At 38.8% G+C, this 24,344-nt stretch overlaps 1 protein-coding gene across 4 annotated transcripts in view; it reads right to left on the reverse strand.

Moving 5' to 3' along the window:
* Positions 1-24,344, reverse strand: part of GRM7 (glutamate metabotropic receptor 7) — an 898,633-nt gene that overhangs the window by 155,102 nt on the left and 719,187 nt on the right. For 3 of the 4 annotated variants that reach the window (XM_058726142.1, XM_058726143.1, XM_058726144.1), the window contains exon 8: positions 12,788-13,723. The exons of the other annotated variant lie outside the window; for it this stretch is intronic. In XM_058726142.1, the coding sequence (XP_058582125.1) occupies positions 12,788-13,723 (936 nt within the window). The remainder of the gene's footprint in view (positions 1-12,787; positions 13,724-24,344) is intronic. 4 annotated transcript variants of the gene reach the window in all.

The following is a 24,344-nucleotide window of genomic DNA, read 5'->3' on the forward strand; positions in this document are numbered from 1 at the left end:
TCTGAATGATGAGAAAGAAAAGTTCTAGGTTACAGAATCCTGGACAGATGGTACATCCCGTGTAAAGTTCCTGGGAAGAAAATGTTCTCAGTATGTTCAGGGACTGGCATAACATCAGCAAGATGAAGGGATATAAGTGGGCATGAGAAGCATAGGAAATGAGGGTCAGAAAGATAGGAAGGCATCTCATGATCTAAAGCAGAGGCAGCGAACTTTTTTTGGTACAAGACCAGGTTATAAATATTATCTGCTTTGCAGGCCGTATGATCTCTGCCACAACTGCTGAACTCTGTCCTTGGAGCATGAAAGCAGCCATTGGCAGTATGTAAATGAATGAACGTGGCTATGTTCCAATAAAACTTTATTTATGAAAACAAGCAGCTGGTTGGATTTGGCCTGACAGCCACAGTTTGTGACCCTTGTTCTAAATCTCATAGCTTCTAAGGAAGAGTTTAGATGCTATAGTTTGGGTGGTGGCAGAGAGGCAATACTAATATTCATAATAATATTACCACTATTAATATAAATGGAAAGTCACTAGAGAATTTTTTTAAAGAGAGGGATATCCAAACCACCCCCCCAAAAAAAACATTGAAAAATATTAGAAATAGTTTTCTCTAATGAGGGGTATTTGGAAATGGAAAAAAAAAAAAGATGATGAATGCTATTATTTTTGTTGCAAGTTTTTAAAAAATTGACATTTATATATGTATAATTTTGATACTTATAAAAATAATTAAAAATTTTAAACAAAATATTAAAAATACAAACTATATGAACCGGTATACTTACTCAATGGCCAAAACTATGAGTAAGACAGGCGTTGGTGCATATCAAAGAGAAGTTAAATCATGCTAAATTTCCTGAATTGTTTGGGAGGGTGATGGAAACACACATATTTTAGAAAAGTACAATGTACATATGTATTGAAATATAAGGACAATCAATATACATAGAAATAAAAAAAAAGAGGGATATAAATCCCAGCTGTTGAGGTCTCAGGACCTGGCATGTTACAGCCAATTAAAAATCAATTGCTAAGTAACAAAGGCTATTCTAAAAGATAAACTATTTGAAAACTCTCTCTCTAGCTCCGGGGTGGTAGGCACTGGAAAAAAATAAAAATAAAGATAGTGTTATTATGGGGAACAAAAATCTTTCATATTTGCTATTTCAGTACATCTACTAACCTGGTATTTTTAGACCAGTGCAATGGGAAGCACTGGGTCAAAAAATTGACTGTTGATTATAAGCCAAGCGATCAGTTGGAACATAAAGCTGAATGGGAGTGCACAGACACATTAGAGACGATTTCCAATTTTAGGCACCTGAGGACCTGTTACAGACACCAGTGCTTTTGTGTCAGGTAGAATGATTGCCAGCATCACCGTTAAGGAATCATTTCCTCACATTTTCCTTTCCTAACAGCTGTAGTGGGAAACTGGATTTCTATGACAAAATGAAACAATAGCTCCTTCCATTTCCCAAAGCTCTTTATTAGGATCTAAAATTTAATGAGCTCACTCACCAATCATTCGCACAGCTCTAACACTGGAATCAGAAGGTGCGTCTCTTCTGCCATAAGCATTCCTACAGTATCTGGTTCATTTCCTGTCAGCTGTTTGCCTCTGTTTGTTGTTTATTAGTGTTTGTGCCATGTTTTCAACAATGGAAAATCTGAAGATTCTGAGCCTGTTCCCCACTACAATTTCACTGAGTAATATCCCAATTTTGAAACTTATACACAAGTGCCAAAGTCTGATAAAACACTTATCCATGTCCACATAGCAAAGATTCTGGGAAAAAGAAATGAGGAATTAGAATGAATTTCACTATGCATATTAGAATTATCTATGTGGCCCCTTGGCTCTCAGTTAAATTTCTTAAAAAAGGGAGGGAGGGAGGGAGGGAGGGAGGGAGGGAGAGAGAGAGAGAGAGAGAGAGAGAGAAAGAAAAGGAAGGAAGGAAGGAAGGAAGGAAGGAAGGAAGGAAGGAAGGAAGGAAGGAAGGAAGGAAGGAAGGAAAATGAACAAATGAACAAGATACTTCTCCATCTTAAAATCTGGAACATTAAACCAGGAGATAATTATCTTATTTCTGAGTCAAAATGAAACACTCTACTCATCTGGTGTTTGGTCCAGCAGCAGACAGCAGCCCTTGCCTCATCAACAATGCCATTTGGCCATGGTGTTCCAACCGAGTCAATTTGACAGGGGACTGGGAAGGTTACCAGAGAAACACAATGGACTGTATAGAATTGGAAGATTTAGCTAGCTTAAATATCTAGTCTTGGATGCTAAAACCCAATCATCACAAACTGATCTGGGGTTTTAGGTTTGTTAGCCAGAATCTCCCAGGTATGAATGACTGACTTCTTATATATAAATCAAGCCTCATTGGAAACATTATCAGCTTCCTGAAAGTGACAAATCAGAAAAGCGCTATCACATCAAAGTTCCAAGTGAAATTGGAGAGCCTGCAATACAAGAAGGAAAATGGGACTTCTTGTTTCAGTCACTCAGTTGCCCATCAAACAGATTTTTATGGATAACCCATTATGCCTAAGGTTCCTCCTTTGAATATATAGAGATATTTGAGAATCTCAAGGAATTGCTAATTTTGTGGTATTGATTTGTCCTTTACATTCCTTGATACAGTGTACTCTCAGCCTTGCCTTGTAATTTCTCGGTTGACTGTATACCCTTCTCTTCCCCAACAACTCCATGTACATAAGACCTAAATAGGAAAGTGTGACTTTTTTTCAGAGTTGACAAATTCACATGAGCCCTCTCTGAAGTCTATAATTAGATCATTGTGTAAAATTTGAGGTTGCTCACTTCTTGATGCACTGACTTCCCCATGGTTTTATGGCCAAACTCAGTCAGACCTAGAGGGCCAAATGTGACACTAAACTAGGGTAGAATGCTACTAAAGTACAGGTTAACAAACCTGGCCATCTGAGGGTGTGCAATTCCACAGCAGTTGGCATGCATCCTGATTCTAAGATCCAACTGCCAGTCAGCTGCCAGTCAGCCTTATTCATTAGGAACTCCTTACAATTCAAAAGCCAAAGACCCATTAATTATTCTTGGAAAAATCTAGACTGGTGGCAACACACTGATGATAGCCAAAACAAGGAAGACTGTGTATAGTACAGTACAGTATTCAGAGTATATCCTCTTCAAAGCCATTCTTACCAATACCAATAATATAAATCAACTACTACTGTGGTGTAGTCTCTCCTGTGGGTACCTCTCTACTTGGGGACAGAGGATACAGACTGGATGCAGTGTTTCAAGTTTCCTCCCCACCAGCCATCTTCTGGAGCAGGGAAGGGAGCAGGATCATAATTTTCAGATCTGAGGTATTACTCCCAGATGTGGGAGGTTTGTTTGGCTCCTTTACTAAATGGGAAGTAAAGGGAAGAACCAGTGGTTTGTAGCTCTGATCCAATGTTTTTCTCTAAGAGACTGTTCTCAGTCATGCTTGTCCTTTGAGTTGTATACTGTACTATCATGGATCTAAAACTCTAAACATAGGAAAAATAAAAAATAAAAATTAATAAATAAAAGCCTAAACATAAGGAAAGTCCGTTTAAATCATCACTGGTAACCACTGTCTATCTCCCCAGGGTAGAATTTCACATATTAAGGTTGTGCATTCAGCTCTCATGTCTGGATTTTTTCCCCCTCACCACCAAGCAAAGCTTTGAAACCTGATGGGTGTCCTACAATTCTACCCAATTCTGACCCTCTCTACTTGGAGACTGCATCAGACTCTACAGCTTAAGGGCTCAGTACCACAAGACGGCACCTTCCCACCCCCACTTCAGATGCCCGTCTCGAGTCCATGTTGTCACCTGTGCTTACCACCTTTGGCTATAGATTAGAGGTTCCAACAACACTCTCCTTAGGCTTGAATTCATTTGCTAGAGTAGCTAACAGAATGCAAAAATATCTTCCTTACTACATTACTGGGTGTTTTTGTTTGCTTGTTTGGTGTTTGTGTGTGTGTGTTTTATAAAAGGATATAACTCAGGAACAGCCTGATGAGAGAGATGCATAGTGAATAGGTACTGGAAAAGGGAGCAGAGATTCCCTGCCCTCAGAGCATGCTATTCTCCCCAAATCTTAAAGTATTCATCAACCTGGAGGCTCTCCAAACCCTGTCCTCTTGGGTTTTTATGGAGGCTTCATTACATAGGCATTATTGATTAAATCATTGGTCAGTGGCAATCCATTCAACCTCCAGTCCTTCCCAGGGGCCAGGAAGTGGGACTGAAAGTTCCAACTCTCTAATCACATGGTTGGCTCTCCTGGTAACCAGACTCCATCCTTCAGTAGGGTCCAAAAAGTCACCTCATTAACATAAAAAAAGACACCCTATTGCTTTCATCTCTTTGGAAATTCCAGAGGTAGTAGAAGCTCTGTGCCAGAAATGGAACAAAGAGTAAATACACATTTCTTATTATAAATCACAATATCACAACTATCATGCAAATGCTTACTCATAAGGAAAGAGTAATCTTTTAAAAGCATAAATCGAACATGTCACACATATCCCTGCCCTAAAATTCATTGATGACCGCTTTCCCCTGCTTGCCTTATAAACAAAATCAAGCATGCGGGGTCCTTCAAGATTTCACCTCTACCTGCCTCGTCAGAGTTAGATCCTGTCATCCTGCTAATTCATACTAACTCCTCTACTTTCAGTTTCCCCAAATACAGGACTATGTTACCTTCTGCAGACTCTCCTGCCTTGACCTAGAAAGAAATTTTTGCTAAGGTGAGCCTAGCGTGGAAGGATACAGTTCTCCTTTACTGAGCATTTACCATGTGCTAGAGAGTGTTTGAAGTGCTCTTCTACTGTAACCCATCTGTACAATTGTGGCCTTATTGCCAATGCAATTTATAGTTTCAGTACTGTGCAAATAGGCCACTAGGTATAATAAAAGCACTTAATGAGTAAGGCTCAAGAAAAGAGGAAGAGAAAAGAAGAGGGTTTCTAGCAAGGAGATTTTTAACAGTTTTTATTAATATGTAAAGCTCCTTGTGTTCTTTTGTAATTCTTCAGCTGCCCCACCCATCCCCAGCCAACAAATGATCTGCTTTCTCTCACTAAAGATTAATTCCAATGTTAAAACTATTTTGGTATAAGTGTAATTATATAGTGCATACTCTTTTTGCCTGTATTCTTTGAGCATAATTATTTGGGACTTATCCATGCTGTTGGATAGATCAATAATCTATTGCTTTTTACTTCAGAGTAGTATTCCATTTTATCGCCTGACCATGACTTGTTCATCTATTCAGCTACTGATGGGCATTTGGGTTGTTCCAATTTTTTGACTATTAAACATACAAAAAATTATATGCAGATCTGTGTGGACATATTCTTTCATTTCACATGGGTAAAGAGATAGGAGGAATAGCTAGCGTAGCACAATAGGTGTATGCTTAATATTTTAAGAACCTCCCAAACTATTTTCCAAAGTGATTGACTAACTTTTACATTCCCATTAGCAGCACATGAGAGTTCCAGTTATTCCACATCTTTACCAGCCCATGTTATCATCAGTTTTATGAACACTGTATTAAGCAATTTAAAGTTCTCATTTTCTCTTGCATAAATCTACAAGTAGGAATGACTACAGATGAAAGAACCTAGGACCACAAAGGTTAAATGACACAGTCACAAGGTACAATGAAATAGGTCCAGAGCACCACAGCATGATGGGTGATGAAGGAACTGTCTTCTAGGACCACAGGGCATCTGGGACCTGAACAAAACACTAAGTAGACCAGTGTTAGGCTCTGCACTATAGGTATCTTAGGACCCCAAACCTGGATTTGGCAGGCCCCCAACTGCTCATCAGCAGACTGTGTTCTGCTATGATTTCCCATGCTTTAAGAAGAGTTGTTTCTGAAAATGATAGGTAGCCTGTGATGCTTGAGAGATGCCAATCAACAGGGATTTCTCTGAACATCCCACTACTAGTTATAAAAGTGAGGTCTGCATCCTTGTGACTGGTGTCTCTTGGAGGCTAAGATCTCACAGTAAAAGACACTTTCATGGGAAAGCTAGGCTCTCCAGTACACTTCTCAGGGGACTGATTCAAGACTTGCTTAGTTTTTCCCTTTAGCAGCAATTTCTCTTTCTTGAGCACTTCTCTGTTTAAACCTTGAATGGTGGGGACTTTGTTTTAATATAGTAAGTTATTTCCTTGTTAGTCTCACTCAGTACAGTTTTACAACGGATCTTGCATTTACCTGCTGAACTAGCTATTCCAGATAAAGGAAGGGACTAAGATGGTGAAGACTCCCATTATCCTAGGTGACTGCACCCAAAGTTAGCTTCAGGAGGGGAGTATAGGACAGCACTATCCCAAGCCACTGACTAACACCAGACGTGCAAACAGTTGGTTTCAGAGGGCTGTTTGGAGAGAAGCTCAGTTATCATGAGGGTCACAGGAGGAAGCAGAAAGGAGATTGTTCCATACGCTTCTACTATAAATTTGAACAGACAAAACTAAACAACAGAAGCAAGACCTCAACCACTGGCCCCCTTGCCCATCACAGCATGAGTGCACAAAGGGCCTCAAGGGAAGCTAAGCACTGGGACACCTCTCTCAACATGTATTTCCAGGCAAGGTGGAGGTTCTACCAAGCCTTCCAGAAAAGAAAGTCAGAATTTTTGTTTTAAAATACATCTATATTTGTGTATGAATCTGGTGTATTTACATATCCAGAAGCTGTTATCAGACTGTTAGCCATGACTGTATACAGAGGACAGAATGATGGGAGGGAGTCCTTCTTCTTTCCTTATTTAGTTGCTGTTAGAAAACAAACAAACAAAACAAAACAAAACAAAACTCAAACATGGAATAGTGGGCAATGCTATTTGCGAATTCCAAAAAAGAAACAAAGTACCTATAAGCATATCTCTATTCCAGTAACAAAGCAGCATAACACAAAAGGAAAGGTAAGGCATATTATATTCCCTTACTCTTTTAAGGTTCAAAGTGTTCAAAGTAGCTTTCAAACCTGCTTTATCTTTTCTATTCCCTCAGACCTTCTTTAAATGAGCGCCATCTTTTGTCAATCTATTACAATAGCTACTTAACTTACTTTTCTTAACACCAGCAGTTTCACCTTTACTCATCCTCAAGCAATGTCCCTGGATCCCTGGAATTCACATTCCAAAATACCCTATGTTAATGTTCCTCCCACCTTCATAAACCTTTTGTTGGCTCTCCATGGCTTACAGAAATAGAATCCAAACACAGTCCTCCGTAATTTGGATTTGTTTCTCTTCACTGCATCACTATCTCTGTCACAGGGCCCAGGCCCACAACATCAGAGAGGGGAGAATTGCATTAGAGAGAAGACTTTGCATAATTCAACATACGCAGAGGGGAATATTTCACCCTAAGAAGGGAAAGCGGGTATTTCAGCTTACAAGCTAGAGTATTTAAAATTAACTTGGTCCATCACTTTGAAAGATGGGATTCTTGCCAAAAGTTTAATTTGAGAATGGAATGTTGGGGTTCACACTGTTTTAAAGTTTTCCCATAAAATGCGATTTTATTAAATTTTATTCTTACACCTCATATTTGCAAGAGTCAAAGTCGCCTTAAGTGCAATCTGTCTCTTCTCTCTACACATCAAGTGTTGAAAACACCACTCCCTACTTTTTCACATGGGATATAATTTCTCACTGGATTGTCACAGCGCTTCCTCTGCCTGGTAACTTCAGTCCACTTGTCACTCCTCCATGAATCAGAAGTAGAGTTCTGGTTTCTGGGGTGCCTGTCCTTCAGTCCTCGTCTGACAACTATAGCGTGCCTCACACTATTCAAAGTTGGTTTGAACATCTCTGTTGATCACTAGCTTGTGAGTTCCTGACTGAAGAACATGGTGCCTTCTTCACCTCTCCTCCCCAGTCCTTCACAGAATACTAGGGACATAGTAGGTTATTTCACAATTGTGGAGCAAGTGCTCAAAGACCATGAGAAAATCTCAATCAAATCAAATAGGGCAGAGGCATAAACTAATCTATGACTCCCAAAGGGAGCTAGGACTGTTCCTTTCTGTATGGCCTTTGAAAACTTAGAGATGTATAATCAGAGACAAGATAAAGACTAATTCAAGCACACTCCCATTTTCCTGAGTATTCTTTATATTTAAGCAGATATATTCTAATGAAAGCCACCCAATGGCTCTTCCACAAGGACAACAAACAGCTGAGTTGGCAGAGATATCAAAGGTCATTTGTCAGTGTCCAGTAATAATCAGAAATGACACATGGATTTCACATTCCTGCCAGTTCTGACTTACTGGTAGTGGCTGCCTAAAGACTGTGTTGATAAGGATTTTAAGACCACACCTGGGTTTAGAGAAAGCTCGCCATAATTGATTACCACTGTCTGCCCAGGGCACAGATTAGGAAATATTTACCTACCTGCCAAATATTTCTGATCCTTAATGTCAGTCCTAGATTAGTTCGCTCTGTGTTCAGATTCTGGGGCTCTGTCACATGTGGAAGATCAAAATGTTGCCTTATGTCTAAATCCTCTAGAAACACTCGTGGACATTTCTTTCTGCCTGTCTCTTTGCTTTCTCTGGTTGCAGGGTCAATATCTTGGTCCTGACTTTTAAGGTCTCTAGCCAAAGCCTACGAGTTGACACTTCATTCAGACCTCCTGAGTCTAAACTTTGTCTCTGACTCTGAATAATGTCTTTCTGATCTCCTGGTTCCTTGATCTCTGGACCTCCCAGTTGCTTGAGATGAGAATTAATTTATTCTTAAAGGCTCTAAAAATAGAGATCAGGAAATATTTATATAACATGTTCGGTGGATTAGGAAGAAAATGTTCAGGTAGTTTTCAGAAGCATGCTTGGTTTGTGCTGACATACTTCCAGCATGCTTGTTAAGAAGTCTAGAGTTCTATTCCCATCCCACTGCCCTATTGAACCAGTTGGGAATATTTTTAAAGACAAGTTCCAATGGGGATTATCATACACACAATTTTAAGAACCATGGAATTAAGGTTCCTGAGTTGGTTCAGAGATTACTAGCAGTAGCCCTCTTCTGTCACCTCATGGAATAATGCTTCAGTGAAAACCAAAGAATCTTATTACTTAAGTGCTATAATCTTTGCGATTCTGTTCTGATATATGAAGAATGGCCTGTGGGCCGCATTACAGTAGACTCCTTCCTTTCAGCCACTGCTCTTTTTCCAGCATTCTTCCCTGAACATAAAATGCCTCAATGCTTTTCCTTCTCTTCCTCTCCCCACCTTGCTACCCAAACAAATACATATGCACAGAGGGGAAGACCTCTGAGACCCTCTGACTCCACTCCATTTATATCAAGGTCTACTTTGCCTTTGCAGAGCCAAGTGGTGTAAAGGTTTTCTCCTCATCCATGTGTTAAAAAAAAAAAAAACCAACAAAACAAAAAACAAAAAAACAAAAAAAAACACTGGCTTACCTAGAAAGCTCTCCTGACAACTGGTTAAAAAGATTTGGATAAACCTAACTTCTACAGGGTTTCTCTTATTTTGGCAGGGTAGATTGTATCCTCCCTGTATGAACCAAGCTCTTTTCCAGGAGGCATGCAAAAAAGATAGATAAGCCATAAACAAAGACTTTTTTTTCATGGCAAACAATCTAGTCCTCCAGTAGCCATTGCCAGTATATAGCAATGGGACATTACCACACTTGACTAGACCAGCTAGTTCCCACATTTCTATAACTCTATTATTTCCAGTGTTTCCTTGAATCATCTCAGTGACCTAAATAGAAATTCCTAAAACCAGGGATCATTCTCTTATGGCTCAAGTTTACCTCCTTCATCATGCCTAACCTTGTTGCATGATCCTCATAATCACAGGGTTAGCAATGATAAAACAAGATAAGTGTAATCTCCTGCATCCTTCTTCACAAAAGCAAAAATATACTGAGGGTTGATATTTCACGAAAAAATAAACATTTCTCATACTTTGTGCTGTGCTAATGAACTCAACTGATGAGAAACTTCACAAAGATATCCTTATCATAATCAAAATGATTTCAATTTCCTAAAACAGTAAATAGTTATTACTGAAATCACTGCCTAATCCTTTATTTTTGTTACAATGGAATTCTTTCACTTAAACACTTAGACTCTTCAATCTAAACAGAAATGGAAGGGCTGTGATTCTGAATATTTTTAGCTTGGCAGTGATGCCTTTTTCTGTGATCTCTGTTGCATTTGTCAATTTGCCGCCTTCCACAATTTAAATTCCATGGTTTCATGTACAAAAAATATTTTAAATTTATCACTCATGCTTCTCTAGCCATATGCCTATCTTTAAGATGTGTGAATTTCCATATAAAATTCACTGTTCCCATTTGGCAATTTAGTACCTTTAATTGTGCCAATCAACCATGCAAGACATCACAAACCATTGAGAATATACAAAGAAAAACATACATGTCTTCAAAACTCTAGGATACAAAGCACACTGCTTAAAGACAGCCTACTTATTGCTGTAGTTCAGTTCAACCAGCTCAAAGTCTTACAGAACAACTGGAACCAGTGAATTCAATTCCTGAAGCCCTATATCACTTTCAGGTACTTAAATGAGTCTACTATACCCGTGATCTTACAGAAAGGATTCAGTCATGACCAGAAAGGGCTAGAAATGACAAATTAAAGGGTAGAGACTTGAATTGTCAAATATCATTACAACAGGGACCATCTATAAAACTGCAGGTACTCCTGCCTTTTATATTCCCCAACAATAAATTTATAAGAAAAGGATTTAATGTTTTTAGCCTGTTACATAGGGATTTGTGTTTGTTTTAATAAAAAATAATTATTATCTTCATAGGCTTTGATAATACACATCATTTCCCATAAAAAGTTCAATGGTTATCAACTTACTAGCATACGTTTGGGAAATTCTTTTCCTTTTTCTCTCTATTGCGTTTCACTACCCTAACTCATATTTTACTATTCCCTTGGCCCAGGGATAGATAGAAGCAATAAAATGCAATTCAAGTTGGTTTCACAGACAGTAAACATGCATTATGAATTTGAAACATACTGTTGGAAACATACTATGCTTGTTGAGCATGTATTTTAGAACTTCCTCTAAGACATTCATGACTAAAACCATATCTGGAACCATTCACTGTCCTTGGTTTCAGAATTCTCTGTGGTTTTATGAGATACTCATTAAAAACAAATAAACAAACAAAAAACCCCAAACCCCACACAGTCCAAACTGATGGCTTCTGAATCACACAATTTAGATGAGAGACATCTTCTCCATTGGAACACCAGTCAAAGGTCATTAATAATTTACAGGATTATATGAGAAGAGAAGTAATAACGAAAAATTCAGATTCAGTGAATTCCTAGAGGCACAGATTTGTGAATTTGTAGAGATTCCTACTTCAATCCTTGTTTTCCTCATTTAGGGCACTAAGTCCTTGAATGCTTCAGAGACTCCTACAAAGTAACACAGAATCAGGCTACACTCCCTACAATTTCACTTCTAATCAAGCTATATGCATGCCCTCTCTTTTATAGTGTTCCAGTTAGTGCTCTAGGTCTTGGTTCTGGCTTTAGCTGTACCGCCATGCCAGAGCTGACTTTAAGGAATGAAGGACAGCACATCTTATTAAGATCACCATATTAGAACTGCCCAATTTGCATACACACAAAACCAAATCCAGGTAAGTATAAAAGATGTGTAGGAATCTCATGTAGAATCAAGGCTTTAGCAGTGCCTAATTGCATGCCTGCTGAACCTACAGCTAGACATATATTAATTGCTTTAAGAATCAACACATTAGGGCTGCCTAACTTACAGACTCATAAAACTGTATAACTATATGGGGGGGGGGGAGAATACACACTAACCATATCTAGGACCAACATATTAGGGTCCACTAATTTTGCCAACTTTGAGTTTCCACAGTTTGATGACACCTGCTGTACTACATACTGTCCCTCCCATGGCTAGAAAGTTGAGTCTCTCCTATCACTCTGAATCACTTGATGTGACAGATGTATATATAGCTTTAGGGAGCCCAGGATACAATGATAACCAAAACTCTCCTATTTTCATCCACTATATATATGTGTGTATATGTGTGTGTGTGTATGTGTGTGTGCATATATGTAGGCATGTATATATGTACATGTATATGCATGTATATATACACACACACACATAAATATATGGTGGATGAATATGTATGAAATATATATCGTGTGTGTGTGTGTATATATATATATATATATATATATATATATATATATATTATGCAAATGGAACTTCTAGTATGTTGTGTTGCTCACAAACTAGATCCAATCCGGGGTGAAAACCTAGACAGTCACTAACAAGACTGAGAGAGAGCTAGTAATGACCATCTTCATCCCAGTGAAGCATTGTGGCCTTTTTCTCCTATCCCAAGGAAATATATGTGTAAGAAGAGAGGGCGGGTAATGAATGAATAGGAAGATTTCATTTGGACAGACTGCATGATTTTATACTGGATGAGCTCTTGCTACACTGAATAATTCCATCACAAATTAACTTGAAAAAGCTACCTCTTGTTGGTTTCCAGTGAAATGAATGTGGCACAGTTCCCTGCAGATTTTAGATTCCTGTAGCACTGAAGCCTAGTAATTCAGGATATAAAACTTCTTGCTTTATACAATCAATTTGGTTTCAATATTTACAAAAACAGACATATTTTGAATGTGTGGTGTGGTGTGCATTTTCACTTACCTTTTCCGCTGACTGAGCAGTGCCAAAAAAAATGGGAATGAAGGCAAGCCACACTATACATGTCGTGTACATAGTGAATCCAATGGGTTTGGCTTCATTAAAATTCTCTGGGACACCCCGAGTCTTGATGGCATACACAGTACATGTGACCATGAGAAGAATGCTATATCCCAAGGAGCAAATGATTTGGAGATCTGTAATGTCACATTTGAGAACTCCCCTGGCCTGCTCAGGGTTCATTGTCTTATGTTCATCATAGTCTATGATGATGTTGGGTGGGTCAACACCAAACCAAATGAAAACTCCTAGAAGCTGAACTGATATTAAACTGGAAGTGATTGCCAGCTGTGATGTTGGGCTTATGAGTCTGGGAGCTGTCACTGATTTCTTGCCCTGCTCAAATATGCGATAAATCCGATTGGTTTTTGTCAAGAGGGCTGCATAACTGATGCACATACCCAAGCCCAAGAAAACTCTCCGGAAAGAACACACGGCCACATCAGGTTTGGCTATCATCAGGAAAGTGATAATGTAGCAAAGAAAGATGCCAGTCAACAGAACGTAGCTCAGTTCCCGCCCAGATGCCCGGACAATGGGCGTGTCATTGTAGCGGATGAAAGTGGCCATGACAAAGATGGTGGCAATGATCCCCAACATTGCTAGGAAGACAGGGATGACGGCCCAGGGGGAATGCCACTCTAATTTGATGATGGGGATATCCTGGCAGCCGGTTCGGTTTTCATTGGGCCTCTGGTCGTAGGGGCAATGTTGGCATGTCATCTCATCAAACTGGTACTGGTAGCCATCACAAGGCTCACAGGTCCAGCAGCATGGAGTTCCCTTCTGAGTCTTCTTTCTTTGCCCAGGCTTGCATGGCAGTGTGCACACTGAGGGGGGGATCTCCCGGACTCCTTTACCCCACTGCATGTCCTCTATCTGCAGCATAAGAAATGAGAAGGTGTAACTGGCAGATTAGTTAAGAGAAAAGGGAGAGAAGGAAACAACAACAACAATGATAGAAGCAGCATTTGAGACTTGACAAGGCTAAAGAACTACCCACCTCCCTACAGTTAGTTTGAACTAAGACCAAGATTTGACCCCAACTATTCCACCACAGCATCCTTACTTTTTGCTACTATGGAGTATGCCAAACATGCCTGATTTTAAGATTTCCCTGTGGTTGGGGCACCTGGGTGGCTCAGTCGGTTAAGCATCCAGACTCTTGATTTCTGCTCAGGTCATGATCTCACAGTTCGTGGATCAAGCCCCAAATCAGTATGGAGCCTGCCTGGGATTATCTCTCCCTCTCTCTCTCTGCCCTTTGCCGGCTCGTGCTCTTTCTGTCTCTCAAAATAAAGAAATAATAATAAAAAAAAATTCCCTGTGGCAACTGTTAAAAAATACATATTCCCTATTCCTACCCTACACATTCCAAACAAGAATATACTAAAAGGAAAAAACAAAAAACAAAACAAATGAACAACAAAAAAAAAACCCAACTACCTTTGGATCTTTAACAAATCTTTAACAAATGATAAATCAAAACACAAATTTTAAGTAATGTGAAATGTTACATGCATCTCCCTTATTAGCTGCTTTTTAAAAATTTGTTTTAAAATTATTTTAGGTGATATTGCAATGTTTACTACCTTTCCTAAAATTCTGTAGGCATCACTGCCATTATCAATGAGAAATTTTGAAGCAAATTCATTTTAGTCTATTATTTATCACATAGGAGTAATAAGGTTCATTACTGAAGGGTATATAATGGTAGTTGGCCATATCTAAGTAATTGGTAAGCATTTGAATAAAAAAAATATGGTCTGGAAACCTTTCAATATTGGCCATGTACCTACCTATTCAGAGATGAAATTTAAAACTAAAATACCATATCCTAGAGGAGGATGAATGTTGATTTGCTTTAATTAGAATAGTGGTTTTCTAGAGGGCAATTCATAATCAACAGTGTTCTGAGAAATAATGTCATTAGAAACAAAGAAAAAGTAGTGTTGGGCTGAAATTTCATTGTAGCAGAGATCTCTTACTTGTCAGCACACCATCTACTCTTCCTCTTTCCTGATACTGGTTCCTCAGAACTCTTTCTACATGCTTGCTGTGAGATGAAACTTACACTGAAGCTCCAGGGGTTGCTCACATGACCCAGTCTTGGCCAGTTAATATACAGCAGGGGTTCTCAAGCTTGAGAATGCTTCACTAGGAGGGTTCCTTACCACCCAGTATACTGGGTCCCACAGTAGGATTTTTTGACTGGGTATAGAAGGGATCTGAGAATAAGTATTTCTAACCAAATCTTTGGTGATGTTTCTGGGGATTATCTAGGGACCACACTTTGTCAAAAATGGATACATTCCAACCTCCTAGCCACAGAATATGGGTCAGGGATGGGATTGTTATAGAATGGAGAGGAATTTAATTTCATTTTTACTGAGATTATACGTAATAAAAATATCTCGTTTTTGTTGGACTGGCAGTTTGTAGGATATAATGATGCCAGTGTGCAAGGCTATAAGAATGAAGGAGTTTCTAAAAGAGACAAGTCAACAAAAAGAAAAGCATTACTGAGAAAGAGAAGAAGAGAGATTACTAAGGAGCCTGTTTGAGCTACTTGAGACAGCCATGCCTGAAGCATGAATTCCCTACACTATGCCATTACACAAGCCAGTAAATTCTGCTATGCTGAAACACTTTCAATGGCACATCTGTTACTTGTGATCAACAGTCCTGAAAAATACATGTATTAAATAACTTAAATAAAAAATATAAATTAAATATGACTTTAAGTCAGAAAATTAATTCATAGAATAAATGCCAATGAACAAATTTAGCTGAAATTCCCCATACCTTTTTTTTAATGTTTATTTATTTTTGAGAGAGAGAGAGAGAGAGAGAGAGAGAGAGTCAGAGCACAAGCAGAGAGGGGCAGGGACACAGGGAGACATAGAATCCAAAGCAGGCTCCAAGCTGTCAGCACAAAGTCCATGGGGCACCAACTGATAGCCCATGAATCATGACCTGAGCAGAAGTCAGATGCTCAACCGACTGAGCCACCCAGGCACCCCTTATCCCCCATACCTTTTTAATACAGTTGGACTAAAAAAATAGGATAGAAAAATACTGGAAAATCTGAGCCTTTTTACAAATGCATAATTTTAAGAGATGAGGGGGAAAGCAAACTAATTTATTGCTCTTGGAAGTTTAGTACTGTATTAAAACAGAATGCAATGTATAGCAGGGTGTGATACTTACATCAAAACCCGAGTTAAGATCCACATTCAAAATCTAAAACAAATGTAGTTAACTTTGAAAAATAATGGCTCAGGGATTAAGCTTCATAAATTATCATAGCCTTGTAATGGTTGAATTTGAACTTTAAACAGAGACCCAAAAATCTTCAGATGACTTGTGTAAACCCATTTGCCTCAGCACAAAGCCCAAGTCAGTACTAATAAATCTAACTAAATATAAAACATAATCTTCTCTTTCTCAACATCATGATTTTTGAGGCAGTAAGTCACTGGCAGCCATCCCAAAGTCATAAAATTAAGGAAATAATTTGTAATAAGCGATAAAAAGATACACATTAACTTTACAAATGTCAAACTGCGAGAAGATAGAACCTAAAAAATTGCTATTATTAATACAAATGTTTCCAAATGTCAAATTAAAAGGTCCTACTCCTGGTTAGTAAGAAAGATTAACCAAAAAAAAAAAAAAACCCAGAAACCTATAAATATATTTCATTAGCTAAACTTCAGATTGCCTAATTCTAACACTAGTAGATTGTAATATGCCATATGATTAAACTTGATCTATGGGAATAGATGAAGGGCTCATACAAATATAAAAACAAATTATCATTATCTGTAATATTTTACAGTCAATTTCAAATGTTTCCAGCTATTTCTTTCCCCTTGGATTAAAATAAAATGCCCAGCAATGCTGAACAGCTTTTTTCCACCCTTAACTTATCCAAATATATACAAGAGCTATAACCACAAACATTACATTGACTGATTACTTAATTTGTTTTCAATTTTCATTTAAAGTACATCACAACTCCATTTAATTGTATACATTACAGCAACAAAGTTGCCTCTTGCACCAAATGAACAAAAGTCTAATTTACTCGCTTTGCCAAAAAAATCATTATTGAAAATATATTGTGTTGAATGAAGATACCAAGTAACCTTTAAAAGCTCTAGTAAGTGAGAATTCTTCTAAAGCGATACATATGATTTGTGTATATCTATACCCATCCTCACACACTCAGTGGCTTGTTTCATAAGAATAAACAGCTGCAAATGCCCATGGATACTTATTAAAGGGAGAATACTCATTTAGGACTATGAATATTCAAGTATAGTGTCAATTTTCTTTGCCAGAGGCTAGTAGGAATGTAGATTTCTATTCTATTTTGATGGCTGCAACAAAACCAAGTTTCCTTTAGCTGGAAAGCCAAAGTGAAGGTGCAGAAAGATTAGAAAAAAGGGCTAGGATGTTTACTGCCATCTTCTTTAGAAGATACAGTCCTACATTCCCTGATTAAGGATGCATTTTCCTCCCAGACACCATTGTTTATAGTCATTGGATACTGGGTCTGCTCAGTAGCTGGCTCATGGGGAAGAGATGTTGAAATAGATTATATGGATAGGCAGATCAATTGTTTAGGAAAGAAATGTAGTTCTGGCCAATGAAAGCAAACATAAGCCTGATGTCGAGTCCTAGGAATGTGGTTCTTCGCTCTTAAAAGAGATACAAGGAAGAGATCTATGGTCTTTAGCCTTTGAACTCTGATGTGTACAAACATGATGTATGGAGCTGCAGCAGCCACTTTTTAACCATGAAGACAAGCTTATGGGAAAAAAGCCCATATCCTGAGGATAGAAAACAGTAGATAAAAAAGAATTTTTGTCTTTGATGGTGCTGAAATAATTTCTAGGCCCAAGATGGAGCCACTGCTGGCTCAGGATGTCACCTCAGCAAACCAAACTTGGATAAGTTCTGTGCCCCTATAAACAAGTTCCCCTTGACCAGACACACAGTGTACTCAGTTAGCCAGTCTCAGAATGCCAAACCAACTCTGAGCCTTCTTGGCCCAAACAAGATTGACTATATGGCCCCAGACTATCACTTCTTTTCTGTTTGTCTTTTCCTTGTTGTTTATTCTTTATCCTGTAAAAAGCTTCCTGCCTTCCACCCCATTTTGTGGTTCTCTGAAAGGAGACTGTCTAGTTCATGAAGTGTTTAAAGTTAGTTTCTATCATCTAAATGATTTTCATTAATCATTCTTTAACAGTACGATAATGATGTCACCAAATTAACCAACACTGGTGCTAATGTACCCCTGAATTTTGAACATGAAATGATAAACTTTCCTTAGTGGTTGGCCAATATTGCCTGCATAGTCAACTACTTGCAAAGAAACATTCTAACAAATACACTTTTTCTTACTTCTGCATCTACTACATGAACACCTTCTGAGACTGTTAGACAATTAGCCAATAATTCAAATTCTAATAGGGATAGCAAGTAGCTCCAGAAGGAAAAGGGACTTTCAAACAACAAATGATCAGAAACACTTGTCTTGTCTCCTGGGAATGTTCTTAAAAGAGAGTCGGAAAGCTCCAGACTCAGAATATCAGCTGGGACTCCATTGCTCCTGGCTCAGAGAGGAAACGATGAAAAAGCACCTGTCAGCTCAAGTTCTCTAGCACATGTGACTGGCAAAGAAAAATTGGGGTCTGGCTCTAGTAGAGAGTGAGCTACTTCACAGGGAATGTGCAGACCTTATAATCACTGGAATTTTAAAATAAAACCAAATCAGTTGCTGTCTTACTGCCAAAGGCAGAACTCAAACAAAAGCAGAATACACTGTTTGGTGTATCATTTGTATCTAGTAGAGATCTGTTCTTTTCCCCACATAGACATTTTCTATCTAAGTGAAAATTTTGTCACTGCAGGGATATTTTCTTTAGTGAAATTCCATTTGCATGTTTCCTAAGCTTACTCTGTAGATCAAGCTGGCTGGTGCTTTTATTGAATAATTCTCTACAATATTATTTTTTTACTTATTAAAACCTTAATAGAATAAGCTAATTTTAAAAGAGCCTTCTTATTAAAACACTATTTGTTCATTAAAATATATTTGTCCTGTCTAATTTTTGGAAAGAGCGTTTTAGGAAAAATGAACAGGAATATTTAATCCTTGATATTAGAAAAGAGCCAGGTTTCAGTTCTGCGGGGGGTGGGGGGGTCAAGTAAGCAAGGTAGAGGGGCTACCAAGAGCTTCGCAAGGAATCCTGTAGCAGCATTCAATGGCTTTTTCTTTTTTAAGACTCAGCTTCTATTTTTAAACCATAGGCAGTATGACTAGACTATGAAACAGAATTTCAGGGCTGCCATATTACAATAAAAACACTCATTAATTCATATTCTACCTATTCAAACTATATAAAAGAACATTTTTTTTAAGAGAGAGAGAAAGAGAGAGAGAGGGAGAGAGCAGAGGAGGGGAAGAGAGAGAGGGAGACACAGAATCTGAAGCAGGCTTCAGGCTCTGAACTGTCAGCACAGAGCCCGATGCGGGGCTCAAACTCACAAACCCCGGAGATCATGACCGGAGTTGAAGTTGGACGATTAACCGACTGAGCCACCCAGGCGTCCCAAGAATCATCTTTGTTTTTAATGTACTCTAGGAAGAAAGTGGCACCACCATATTGTTAGGGAAGGCTTTTTGCTATGGTAGAACCTGGGCATTCTCATGGAAAGATCCAGAGCTTCATCTCACCACCGAGCCCCTGGAAGTCCAAGACGTTGATAAATTTATGCTGTCATAGAGATTTTATTTTGAATTAAGCCAGTGGTTCCTAAACCTGCCACACATGTGAATCACTTGGAGAGCCTCTAAAATTTTCAAAGAAGCATCAGTGTCTTTTAAAACTCCTCAGGTGAAAGGTAGACAGGTTTGGGAACCACTGAACCACACACTCTGAAGAGCTGGGGTTTGGAAGAAAATCTTTGTGCTGTGTAGACAACTCTGTGTAGACCACAGAGGTGGTCTTGCCTGGACTTCTATTCTCAACCTTACGATACAGTATCTCTCATTAAAAGTCAGAATGGGTCACATAAAATGCTCAGTGATATTCTGACAATTTAATGGGACAGTATGAAGCTATCGTGAAATTACAGAGTTGCATGGTCAGTAAGGTCTCTAGGCTTACATTTCATTATGTCATTGGCCAAACAATTTAAAATGCCTACGGCAGCAGAACATAGAAAGTAAATGAATGGAGAGGTAGTGAGACATTTCTGTCCCCAAAACAACCAAGTCTAAAGGAACACAGTAAGATTATGCATACTTAGAAATAGGTGTTAAATTATACATCAAGAAGAGATTTCATAATAGTTCTGCCTAAATGATCTGCACTCACTGTTTCAATGCCTGTATTTCCCTCAAATACAAGCAACAGTGGGTGGGTGCTTGTTTTTAAGTGTATATAATTGAAACCTCCCAGATTAACTGAACAGTTTGCCCCTACAGTAAATCTAGGTTTCTCATTCTTTATGAAGCTTTTCTCTATTTCTAACTAAAAGGGATGACTAGGCTTGGTTTCAGAACTTCTTTTTTATCCTCCCCACCCCCTACTCAGAATATATGGAACCTTCTGATTTTTTTTTTAAAGTTGATGCCTTTTTAAAGATATCATGTACTCTAAGGGCCAAACAGTGCACATCTGCTGACACTAGTTAGCCGCCTCTTTCTGAAACAATACTGTCACTATAGAAGCCATCTCCTTGTAGTGTATATGCTGACTACAAGTGACCACTGATCTATTCCCTCTCTGGGGACAGTTCCCTAAAAGATGCTTAGCAATCAAACATTAGGTATTTAATCTTGTGTAATTACTAAATACATTTCAAAGTACTTTTTAAAAAAGCTGGGTCTAACAATAACATATTCTAATAATAACGTGAACATATTCATGTGGATGCCTCAAAAATACCTCCCATTAAACTTGTTTAAAATTAAACTCATGATTTACTCAGGGACTGGCAAACTACTGCCCATGGGCTGAATCCTGCCCACTGCCTGTTTTGTCAATAATATTGTATCAGAGCATCATCTCAGTTGTTCACTTACATGTTGTCTATGGCCAGTTTTTTGTTACAATGGCAGAAGTGAGTAGCTGTGAATGCATGGACCGCAAGGCCTAAAGTATATACTATCTGGCCCTTTATAGAAAATATTCACCGACACAGATCCAAAGAAAACAAAATGACAAAGCCCTAGTGCATGGCAACCTTATGTATCTGTAAACCATAAGTTTTGTCATCTTCAACATCTCCCATCCTCTTGGCCCCTCATAGTTAACTTACCAACACATCATGTAGATTTTACCTCTTGAAATCACTTAAGTTAATCATTTTATATAACAAACTATTTATTAAATACAGGCACATCTTGATTTATTGCTCTTCCTTTTATGGCCCTTAGGAGGTATGGCATTTTTTACAAATTGTAAGTTTGTGGCAACCTTGCACTGAGCAAGTCTGTGGGCACCATTTTTCCAACAGCATTCTTCACTTTGTATCTCTATATCATGTTTTGTAATTCTCACAATATTTTAAATTTGTTCATATTATTTTATCTGTTATGATTACCCATGATTCATGATCTCTGATGCTCAATTATAATTGTTATGGGCCGCCATGAACCACTCCCACATAAAATGGTGAGTGGGTTTTATTTAATTGAGAATTTATTTAATAAATAAATGTTGTGTGTGTTCTGACTACCAGCCAGCTGTTCCCCCATCTTCCTGCCTCTCCTTAGGCTTCCCTATTTCCTAAGACACAACAATACTGAAATTAAGGTAATTAATAACCCTACAATGGGCTGTAGTGTTCAAGGGAAATGAATTTGGCGGACTTCATTGTTGTCTTATTTTAAGAAATTACCACAGCCATCCCAACCTTCAGCAACCACCACCCTGATCAGTCAGGAGACACTGACATTAAGGCAAAACACCCCACCAGCAAAAAACCAAACCAAACCAAAACAAAACAAACAAAACAACAAAATAAACCCAAGTTGACAAATGCTCAGATGAACATTTTTTAGCAATAAAGTATTCTTTAAGTTATGTACATTATTTAAGACACAATGTCATATTGCATACTTAATAAACTAAAGTCTAGTATAAACTTCTATATGCACTGGGAAACCAAAAAGTTCATCTGACAGTATTTACTGTGATATACACTTCATTGTGGTGGTTTGGAACCAAACCCATACTACCTCTGAGGCATGCCTGCAAACTTTTTGGTGCTGCACCCTGTTTATTTGCTGAGAACAAACAGAAAAAAAAAAGTGCCTTAGAGAAATGAATCCTCTTTTCTCATCTTTGCTACCACCATCTCCTCTGCAAAATCTTTCTGTGGAGTTTCCCCACCTCCCGTTTCCTGCTGGCTCCCTCCTAATCCCATTAGCTGCACTACAGCCAGAAGGGTCCTTTAGCATGCTGATTTGGTCATGTCAACTTTATGCTTAAGCTCTTTAGTGACTTCTTGCTATAAAACATCCTAGATGCCTCATAATCCAGCAGGCACACAGAGCAATAGGCTTTAGCTGGGTTCCATGAGGGTTCCTGCCCCAGCATGAGTATGGGCCACAATATGCTGCTCTGTGATTCTTCGGTTCACTAAATTCTTGCTCAGGAGGTCCCTACCCCCACTGAATTGGCTCCTCCTTTAATAAACTCTAAAGACCCCCCTTAAAGAACTTAACACAATTTGTAATTATGCACATGTTACTTCATTAAGGTCTTAACTCCCAATTTATACATAAGCTTCTTGAAATCAGAGCTTCTGTCCACTTTATTCACTTGTTAGAAACTCAAAACCTGGGAGGAGGCTCCATAACATTGTTGGACTGAATGGGTGAATGGTAGTGTGAAGGACAGAGGAGACTGACCAGTCCTCTAGAACTGATTTTCCCCAGCCAAAATTCGAGTTTGATTCTAACTAACAATGAAAGGATCCCTAATTACGTATGTGAGTCTCCCTGTTTTCAGGTCATTTACTATACATCTATAGAGTGAAAGTTTACACTTGAAAAGTCTTTGGCATTTTCTTCAGGGAAGAAAGGGAATTAAATATGGAGCACTGAAATGCTAGGTAGAGGGGAAATTAATACAATTAACACATCACAGAAAAGGAAAAAAAACAAGTCATGGACAATTTGCAGCCAAGGGCAGAACTTGATTTGAATAGGTCTCTGTGTCACCAGCTAGACCCCAAGACTTGGCCTTTACTGCTCACCTGCTTGTACTCACTAACCTCTGTCTTACATTTTTCCCTGAGCTCTTCTTTCTGGCTTTTCCCTTAACGCAGACAAATGAAACCTGAAACCACCCCAGGTGATAGACTCTCCTGACAACACCTGCCTTAGACCTAGACCACCTAGACCTTTTCAGCTAAACCTGAGTTGTGCCTGCACAGATGGATCATGGAGTCACCTCTAGAATGACCTACAATTACCTTTACCTCATTGTAGCACTAAACTCTCCACCCAAGGAGGAGTCTTAGCCTCATTTACATAACATACAATGTAAGTATATATAAGCTTGTTTACTTCAGGCACATGTGTGACCTTATGCCCACCTCTACATAGGATGGCAAGGCTCCCCTATGCCCTCTCCCAGAGAATCACCACTTGGGAAGCCACTCCTCATGATCTCCTTGTTTGCTGCAAATAAAAGTTTTCATTGTGGGACAACTCAACCTAGTGCAGGTTCTGACTCACCAAGGAGTGAACTCATGTTGGCTCAGTTACACCTGATCATATAGGCAGAAAGAGCTAGGGGATCCTAGGGAAATGAAGACAAGGTATAGCTTTCTTGACATAAGAAAACTCATTTTAGGCTTCTGGCCATCTTGTGATCTATGCCTGACTAGCACTACTTGCCCAAAGCACATTTCTTGCAGAACTTCCTGGAATATGTTGGGGCACCTGGGTGGCTCAGTCAGTTGAACGTCTGACTTCAGCTCAGATCATGATCTCATGGGTCGTGGGTTTGGGCCCTGTGTAGGGCTCTGTGCTGATAGCTCGGAGCCTGGAGCCTGCTTCGAATTCTGTGTCGCCCCCTCTCTCTGCCCTTACCCTGCTCATGCTCTTTCTCTGTCTCTCAAAAATGAATAAACGTTAAAAAAAATAACTTCCTGGAATATGTCAAAATTGCAGAAGAAGAGACCCCAGTAGATAATGATTTTAAGGCAACAAAAGAATGTTAGAATAGCCACAGATATAATCATCATATCGGGGACAATAAATCAGTGGTCAAAGTCCCAGTGCTGGTTCAAAAGTAAAAATTGATTGACCTTATGCACACTCTTGAATTATCTTTGCAAGATTTAAACCCCTGTGAGCACTCAAATACTAAACCAACAAAAGCCAGAGAACTGATGATGCTGACTCTTGTGGAACCTCCTGATCTTGACTTGGATTCTGCCACCTTAAGATGACTTTTGCCCCACT

The sequence above is a fragment of the Neofelis nebulosa genome, chromosome 4, assembly GCF_028018385.1.
Source record: "Neofelis nebulosa isolate mNeoNeb1 chromosome 4, mNeoNeb1.pri, whole genome shotgun sequence".
Taxonomy (NCBI): domain Eukaryota; kingdom Metazoa; phylum Chordata; class Mammalia; order Carnivora; family Felidae; genus Neofelis; species Neofelis nebulosa.